The sequence below is a fragment of the Nerophis ophidion genome, linkage group LG20 (assembly GCF_033978795.1).
Source record: "Nerophis ophidion isolate RoL-2023_Sa linkage group LG20, RoL_Noph_v1.0, whole genome shotgun sequence".
Classification (NCBI taxonomy): domain Eukaryota; kingdom Metazoa; phylum Chordata; class Actinopteri; order Syngnathiformes; family Syngnathidae; genus Nerophis; species Nerophis ophidion.
In genome coordinates, this window is record NC_084630.1 from 14,137,865 (window position 1) to 14,147,930 (window position 10,066).

The window sequence follows — 10,066 nt, forward strand, 5'->3', positions numbered from 1 at the left end:
GATTGGGGTACTTAGACATGCTTGGATTGAATTTAGATAAACAAGAGTACAATACTAGCTTTACAAACATTTGAAACTAATTATTTTCTTCTGGTACAGTACCTTTGTCCTTAGACTGTGTAGGTTTCTTGACCTCCACAGGAGTGTCCTCCACCTGAGGAGCCTTCTCTGCTGTGGTTTCCTCTCCAAAATCTTCCAATTTTACTTCCTCAATGGACTGTGGTGTGACTTCTCCAACTGTCTCGACTTCCGGAATAACCTGTGGCTCTGCTTCAGGCTCGGAAACAAGTTCAAGTTGTTGGACGTCTACTTCAACAACAATATTTGTAACTTCCTGTGTTTCCTCTTCAGAACCTGTTACCCCTTTTGGTTCAGAGTTATGTTCTACTTCAGGGTTTGATGTAGCTTCTGATGCAGCATGAGATGCAGCTTCAGGTTGTGGATGAAAACCATTATCTGCTGCAGGTCCTGATTTCTCTTCTGGATCGATTGCATTATCCTCATTTGCAAGTTCTGATGTGACTTCTGGTTCTACATCAGATTCTTCTTCAAGACTATTGTCTGCTTCAGATTCTGATATAATTTCTGGTTCAGCAACATCTTCCGCTTGAGGTTCTGACGTGAAGGCTTCAGGTTGTGGTTCAGTATTATCGTCTTCTTCAGTTTCTGACACAGGTTCTGCATTTGTTTTTTGCTCAGCCTCATCTTCTGCTTCAGGTTCTGACATGATTTCTGGTTCACTGTCATCTTCTGCTTCAGGTTCAGACATGATGGCTGGTTCTGCATCCGGTTCTTGCTCAGTTTCATCTTCTGTTTTAGGTTCTGACATGATTTCTGGTTCAGTTTCATCTTCTGCTTCAGGTTCTGACATGATTTCTGGTTCAGTGTCATCTTCTGCTTCAGGTTCCGACATGATTTCTGGTTCAGTTTCATCTTCTGCTTCAGGTTCTGACATGATTTCTGGTTCAATGTCATCTTCTGCTTCAGGCTCTGACATGATTTCTGGGTCAGTGTCATCTTCTGCTTCAGGTTCTGACATAATTTCAGATTCAGTGTCATCTTCTGTTTCAGGTTTTGACATGATTTCTGGTTCAGTGTCGTCTTCTGCTTCAGGCTCAAACACGATGGCTGGTTCTGCTTCGAGATCTGACATAACTTCTGGATCTGTGTCATGTCCTGCTTCAAGTTCTGATATCATTTCTGGTTCAGAGCCTGTGGTCTCTTCTGGCTCTGCAGGTTCTGCAACCATTTTAAGAATCTCTTCTGCTTCTGATCCAGCTTCTACAAAGATTTCCTCTATCATGGCATCCTTCAGCACAATTTCTCCCACTCCTTCCCCCTGTTTTAAATCGATTTCCGATTCCTGTATCAGTTCTTCTTTTTCGAGATCAGTACCAACTGCTTCAACTTGAGGTAAGTCCTCTGCTTCGCCTTTCTCGCCCTTATCCATTAACTCTTCTGCAGTTGATGCAACAACTTCATTCTCCACCTTCTCCTCCTGGGATTCATAAGACGACTCCCCCTCTTGGTTTTCCTCTTCTCCTACTATGTCCTGGAGAGAAGCTTCTTTCTTTTCTTGTACGTTTCCTGTTACTTCAACGCCAGAAGCCTTGATTTCTGCCGTCTGATCTGGTTCGAGCTCCTCCTCAGATGTGGCAGGTGACGGGCTGCAGGGCTGACACATGGGCCTCTCTGGGGCCGGGGTGTCATTGGAGGTGCTCTGGCTGGGATGCTCCTCTGTTGTGCCGCATCCACAGGAGAAGAGGTTTTTTTCGGCCTCCTGGAGCCGCAGAGGTACCAGTGGCTCCTCATCATGGATGGAAGACCCTGCAACCAAGCCATAGATATAAGGAGAGAAATGTATGAAAATAATAACGCCATGTGTTGAAATGTCTTTTCTTCTACATAGCAACACAACACATATAATATTGTCAGTGTCGGGGGGACTGCGAGTAATGGCGTTTTTATTCATGACTGAACGATACACAAGCCTCCAGCTAGGTGGCATCAATGCTTCAATTAATCCATAGGTAGACCAGGAATTATCCCCGGGCGCGGCACTGCTGCTGCCCACTGCTCCCCTCACCTCCCAAGGGGTGATCAAGGGGATGGGTCAAATCCAGAGGACACATTTTACCCAACCTAGTGTGTGTGCCAATGATTGGTATTTAAACTTTAACTTTAACACATTATGAGAAAAAGACTGCTTTTAGTTAATTTTTTGTTGTTGTTGTTTGTAATTGTTTTTAATCTTCATTTTTTACTTCAAATTATTACAGAATGTGTCTACATACATATTAATTTTTTTATTTTTGATACATTTTGCCCAGAGCGGGCACGTTTCAATTTCTTACACACACTTGTTATTTCATATGTTGACCGGAGAGGGAGCGCTTTTAAAAACAGACACACAATCAATTTGAAAAAGCCCTCCTTTTTGGGACCACCCTCATTTTGATAGAGTTCACCACCCGGGGTGATAATGAGACATTCTCTATTAGATGCAATGTTTTTCCGCATTGGGACCATGACTTTTGTCCTTACATGAAAGGTACTTTTCCTTGTTGATGAGAAATACAAAAACACACACACACACACACACACACACACACACACACACACACACACACACACACACACACACACACACGCACGCACACACACACACACACACACACACACACACACACACACACACACACACACACACACACACACACACACACACACACACACACACACACACTCTTGTATTTCTTACCTTATTGAGACCTCCGAAAAATGCCTACCTCTTTAGGATCACTCTTTTGAAATATATAAAGATTTGTATTTACAACATTAATAATATTTACATACTATGCAAATATAAAAAAGCTTGCTGTGAAAAATGAGTTGGAATTTCACAAGAAAATGGGTCACAATTTTACATGAAAAACGTAGAATTTTGGCAGTTATAATAAGAATCGTAAATTTACTCAAGGCAAGTAAACATTTTTACAAGAAAAACTGAACATTTGTGCAATATTATGATTAAAGTTGGAATCAATTTTACAAGACAAGGTAGCTGAGATAGGCGCCAGCACCCCCCGCAACCCCAAAAGGGAATAAGCGGTAGAAAATGGATGGATGGAAGGTTAAAATGTTGGCAATTTTATGAAAATAGTCGTAACTTTACTCCACAAGAGTCATCACTTTATAAGAAAACTTAAAAAAAAATTGATTATTATGATAATAATCAGAATTTTGCTTTGCAAAATTATGACAAAAGTCATAAATTTACTCAAAAAATGTAACTATTGTACAAGAACAAAAAAAATTGGCAATATTGTGATAGTAGTCCGCCCAGCGTCGCAACAATATATACAGTATATCTATATATAATATATCCATCCATCCATCCATTTCCTACCGCTTATTCCCTTTTGGGGTGGCTCAGCTACAATCGGGCGGAAGGCGGGGTACACCCTGGACAAGTCGCCACCTCATCACAGGGCCGACACAGATAGACAGACAACATTCACACTCACATTCACACACTAGGGCCAATTTAGTGTTGCCAATCAACCTATCCCCAGGTGCATGTCTTTGGAAGTGGGAGGAAGCCGGAGTACCCGGAGGGAACCCACGCATTCACGGGGAGAACATGCAAACTCCACACAGAAAGATCCCGAGCCTTGATTTGAACCCAGGACTGCAGGAACTTCATATTGTGAGGCAGACGCACTAACCCCTCTGCCACCATATACAGTATATTATTGTCCTTGCAGTTTGCATGCACTACATCATATGTAATAGTTTTCCCCCTGTTTTTAATTGAAACAAGGTAACCAAAAACTAGTCTCGACTCAATTGAAATGAAGTACAACTCCGAGTAAATAGTTAGAGTGATTACCAAACATTCCCACTTGACATTGGCGTGTACGAAGAGAACATGGGTCATGACCACTGTTTTATTTTAACTACATGCTTGTGTGAACACATTCTGGTGAAGCAGCTAAAAGTATGTCCACAGTTCACGTTACAAGGTGGGGACAGGGTGAAAAATAACCACGGTTTTATAAGTACCTGGCACCGGTTTTAACACGAACTGTGCCGGGCTTTGAGTTCCTCAAAGTAATATTAACAGTAGTTATTAAGGGTCACTTAAGCACCTCAAACACTGTCAAGAATGGAATGACATCAAATAGGGAAATATTGTTGCCTAGTTTAAATTTGACATGTCAAACTTGATTAGCGCACACACAACACACTTTTAGCATATCAATTGGCATAAATAAAATATTAATATTAAAGAACTTAAATCAGTGGTCCCCAAACTACCGCACCGCAGGAAGTCACAAGTTTTTTGTTTTTTTTTCATTTGTCTGCCCCTTTCTATGTTAGCGACCACTCTTTGTTTATAATGTATATTTTCTGCTGGATCTACTCTCTATTTTATGCTGATTGATTAATTGAAACTTTTATTAGTAGATTGCACTGTACAGTACATATTCCATACAATTCACAACTAAATGTTAACACCCGAAAAAGTTTTTCAACTTGTTTAAGTCGGGGTCCACGTTAATCAATTTATGGTATGCTGCCTTTTTTTCTTTTGTTCCTGCAGCTGTTACATATTCTGTAATACTGTACATCAGGGGTGTCAAACTCATTTGAGCTCAGGGGCCGCATGGAAGGATATCTGCGCACATGCGAGCTGGACTATTGACACCGTGGCATTAAAACTAAAATATAAAGACATCTTCAGATTGTTTTCCTTGTCTTACTTTGGCCAAAAATAGAACAAACACATTCTGAAAATATGAAAGTAAAAGTATAAAAAAAAATACCTGGCAGCGGTAAAGTTTAGATCACAGGTCTCCAAACTATGGCCCGCAGGCCGAATATGGCACGTCAGCATCTAAAGTCCGGCCCACAGGACGTCTCAAGGTTTTATTTAAAATTTGTCCTTTTTAATCTTATTTTCGACCGCTTATTGTCAAAAAAATGCATTTTCCCATCAATAATGTGACATCATCACGCGTCGAGCGTCAAGTGCCAAGTGCTTTTATTTTTATCAATTAGCACGTGATAAATGTGTATATATATATATATATATATATATATATATATATATATATATATATATATATATATATATATATATATATATATATATATATATATATATATATATATATATATATGTAGGTGTGGGAAAAATCACAAGACTACTTCAACTCTACAGAACTGTTTCATGAGGGGTTCCCTCAATCATCAGGAGATTTAATGGAAGCATTCACATACAATGGTTTATATAGGGCACAGAGTGGGTGGGTACAGGCAGGCGTAGGGTGTGGTGATTGGCTCATGTGTTACCTAGGAGGTGTTTGCATCTGTGGCGGCATGTTGAAATGATTTCACTGCGCTTGTTGAGGGATTATAGATCTGGATGATATATAATAAACAGTTTCTCTTTTAAGCATAGGTTGCATTTTTTATTACCACTGTTGTAAGGTGTGCTGGATGCAAGAATTTGCAATGTTATTGAATATTCAACATTATTGTCTTTGATGTTCCAAATGTGCTTGCTGAGTTCTGTAGAATTCCGCAAAGTCTGGTTTCTAAAGGAGGCTTTGTGATTATTCCATCTGGTTTTAAACGCTCCTTCGGTTAATCCTACGTACGTGTCGGATGTGTTAATGTCCTTGCGTGTTACCTTTGCTTGGTAAACGACTGATGTTTGTAAGCACCCTCCGTTGAGAGGGCAATCAGGTTTCTTGCGACAGTTACATTCCTTATTGGTTTCAGAGTCGTGTAGTCTGGTGGTAGGCAGTCCTTTTGCAATTGCTTTGTTGTGGTTTGAAATGATTTGTTGTTTGTTATTAATACAGCTGTAGCTCAATCTGATGTTGTTCTATATATATATATATATATATATATATATATATATATATATATATATATATACATATATATATATATATATATATATATATACATATATATACATATATATATATATATACATATATATATATGTATATATATATATATATATATGTATATATATATGTATATATATATGTGTGTGTGTGTGTGTGTATATACACACACACACACACACACACACACACACACACACACACACACGAGGGGACCCCTGACTTAAATCATTGATATAAGCCATTTCCAGGTCAGAGCCTTTCTTATCATGTTGCCCACTTTGCGGTTGAGACCCTGAGCAACAATATCAATCAATCAATGTTTATTTATAATAATAATAATAATAATAATAATAATAATAATAATTATAATAATAATTATAATTATAATAATAATCCATCCATCCATTTCTACCGATCATTCCCCTTTGGGGTCGCTGGTGCCTATCTCAGCTACAATCGGGCGGAAGGGGGGGTACACCCGGGACAAGTCGCCACCTCATCGCAGGGCCAACACAGATAGACAGACAACATTCACACTCACATTCACACACTCGTGCCAATTTAGTGTTGCCAATCAACCTATCCCCAGGTGCATGTCTTTGGAGTGGGAGGAAGCCGGAGTACCCAGAGGGAACCCACGCATTCAAGGGGAGAACATGCAAACTCCACACAGAAAGATCCCGAGCCTGGGATTGATCCCTGACAACTCAGGACCTTCGTATTGTGAGGCAGACGCACTAACACCTCTGCGACCGTGAAGCCCCTATAATAATAATAATAATAATAGTGTGAAAGTCAAGTCCATAGTGGATCTAACATAAGACTGAGAGTCCAGTCCGTAGTGGATCTAACATAAATGTGAGAGTCCAGTCCATAGTGGGACCAGCAGGAGACCATCCCAAGCGGAGACGGCTCATCAGCGATGAGATGTCCCCAACCGATGCACAGGTTATTAGAATGTTTAGAAGTGGAGCCAGCCCTGCTACACGGTCTGTTATCACCATCCTAATTTTTTTTATTATTTTATTACCTAATAATTCTTTATCATGATTTAATTACAGCAATTAAACATCCATCCATCCATCCATCCATTTTCTACTGCTTATTCCCTTTCGGGGTCGCGGGGGGCGCTGGCGCCTATCTCAGCTACAATCGGGCGGAAGGCGGGGTACACCCTGGACAAGTCGCCACCTCATCGCAGGGCCAACACAGATAGACAGACAACATTCACACTCAAATTCACACACTAGGGCCAATTAAACATGTACTTATTAAAACTGTGCGATCTTAAGATTGACTATGTCAGTAATACAATTTTTTTTTTTTTTTACTTTCAATTTGCTTAAAATCCTTTTACAAAATCAGATCTACTGTATATAAAGTTTGCAGTCTTGTATTTATTCAGGACTTGGTTTCGTTTATTGAGTTCAGATAAGTCTTTCATTTATGTTTATTTTCCATGTTATATACAACTGCCTAAAATAATTCCCATTGCATTTCAGTGGTTTAATAGAACTCATTTATGATCATCAAAGCTCTGAGAATTATGCATCATGGTGTCCTGTCAACATGTGGTGATTAACGGATGCAATTACACCACCACAATGTTTTCCTTATTTTTGAATTTGCAAGAACAAGATTTATTTGTTTTTAAAGAAACACGCATAGAAATATACTGTACTAGGAAAGAGGTCTTAAGAGAAAGTGTGTATACTTTATGTAAACGTCCTGTTCTATCAACGTTACAATCCATCCATCCATTTTCTACCGCTTATTCAAGAAATGCAATTTTATATTAATTAATCTTTTGAAAAACTCCCTGTTAAAATTTTAGACCGCTAACTTTCAAATTGAACAATAATGTCACATTAAGAACACATGTAATGCCCGTTTTGGACCCGAGTGGTGCACAAGGCTTAAAAAGGTCATAATATGTTTGTTTTTTTTTTACTTTACATATATCCTTGTGGTCTACATAACATGTAATGGTGGTTCTTTTGTCAAAATAATTTTTTAGAGACCATCTTCATTCCCGCTTTCTGACCATATCTTCAGGATACGCCGGTTTGTGGGTGGCCTTATTTATGTGGCTCCCCTTCAACTGCGTCTTCTCCTCGTCATTTTTGTTGGAGATCTGAGTGCTTCCATATGGAGTTTACTAACAAATACAAATGAAATTACAACTATATGCTACTTTGTATTAGAAATGGCAACAGCATATTGAACTACTATACTTGCGTAAAGCCCTTTGGGTAAGTCTTTACCATATATGGAGATATTTGCAGACGTCAACAACTGGAAAAGCTTAGACTAAGACTCAGACCTTTTTATTGTCATTCAAATTTGAACTTTTCCATACAGGTAAGAACAAAATTGTGTTGCATTGGTTCATGGTAGTGCAGGATAAAAGAGCAATAAGGTGCAGATATAAATAAATAGATTACTATACAGATAAATATTTATTGCATTTTGCATGTGCACCCACGTTTATGGATGTATGTTATATTGTTTTTATAGTCCGGCGAGTTAATCCGTTTTTGGGGGGGAATTTTCCCAACAACGCAACATAGAGGGGGGAGGGGTTGCCCACATCTGAGGTCCTCTCCAAGGTTTCTCATAGTCAGCATTGTCACTGGCGTCCCACTGGATGTGAATTCTCCCTGCCCACTGGGTGTGAGTTTTCCTTGCCCTTTTGTGGGTTCTTCCGAGGATGTTGTAGTCGTAATGATTTGTGCAGTCCTTTGAGACATTTGTGATTTGGGGCTATATAAATAAACATTGATTGATTGATTGATCCTTCAAGGATCTAAACTTTACCGCTGACGGTATTTTTTTCTATATTTTTATTGTAATATTTTCAAAATGGGTTTGTTCTATTTTTGGAATAAGAAAACAATCTGAAGTTGTCATTGTTTTTAGATTTAATGCCATGATTTTAATGGTCCGGCCCGCGTGTGCACAGATTGTCCTCCATGCGGCTCCTGAGCTAAAATGAGCTTGACACCCCTGTTCTAGGGTATTTACTAGTAATAGTATTTTTGACATGGCGGGATTGTAAACAGAGGTCACAACAATAGAAGCATATTACCTGAGGGGGCGTGGCTACGGGATATAGTTGCCAAATGGGAAACTTTTTCGAAGTTCTTTGCATGCATGTTATACAATTTTTCATTACAATTTCAATTAAGACAATGTTAGTGTAATTATCTACAGAAAGAAACAAACAATTATGCGGTAAAATGTAGTGTAGAAATTCACCAAAATGTCGTTTTGTGTGTGTATATATACATATATATGAATAAAAGTTAAAGTACCCATGATTGTCTCTCTCACACACACACACACACACACACACACACACACACACACACACACACACACACACACACACACACACACACACACATGAATATATATATATATATATATATATATATATATATATATATATATATATATACATATTTATACATACACGCACCACACAAAACTACATTTCCTGCCATTGGGTGAATTTCTACACTACATTTTACCTTTATATTTATTCTCTTCTAGTACCAACCTCCTTTGGCTGCCTTTTTGACTCAAGTCTCACATAATGTACCACATATTTCTTTTTTGTTTTTAAACAATAGCATTGTCCAAATGGAATCCAAAACAATAAAAAACAACAACATTTTTGTTCAGGCTAGTTTGCATGTTTTTAAGTCCACCAAATTGAGTTCATGTCATCTTTTCTGAATGATGCAACATGTGTGTCCTTTCTTGCAACAAGCCCTATTTCTCTATTTTAAGCAAGTGAATCACCCATCAAGCGGTATTTATTCCAGATGATGTGCTTCGTAGCTTATCACTCACCAAGGAGATTGTCAGCATTAGTAACCAGGGAACATGAAGATCATGCTCCCAAACATATTCATTGTGTATTTCCACTGTGTAACCTCCATGAAGCCTTCATCACAAGCCAGATGAATGGAAGGGCGTATTTGCTAGACTTAAGTGTTCCACGCTGTGTCAGTAACAGTAGGACGAAGTGCAATGTGATGCTGTCTGCAAGTATACATGGTAGAGAGTGCAGTGTGTTCGGGAAAGAGAGACTGGATGTCCTCTTTCTGGAGCAGAAATAGGTTCGTTCTGCT

The 10,066-nt window shown here is 38.8% G+C and overlaps 1 protein-coding gene across 1 annotated transcript in view; it reads right to left on the bottom strand.

Annotated features, from left to right (window-relative positions):
- The window catches only part of LOC133538758 (immunoglobulin A1 protease autotransporter-like), a 37,769-nt gene that overhangs the window by 19,765 nt on the left and 7,938 nt on the right, over window positions 1-10,066 (bottom strand). Inside the window, exon 2 of the mRNA XM_061880517.1 lies at window positions 103-1,827. Coding sequence (XP_061736501.1) covers window positions 103-1,827 — 1,725 coding nt within the window. The remainder of the gene's footprint in view (window positions 1-102; window positions 1,828-10,066) is intronic.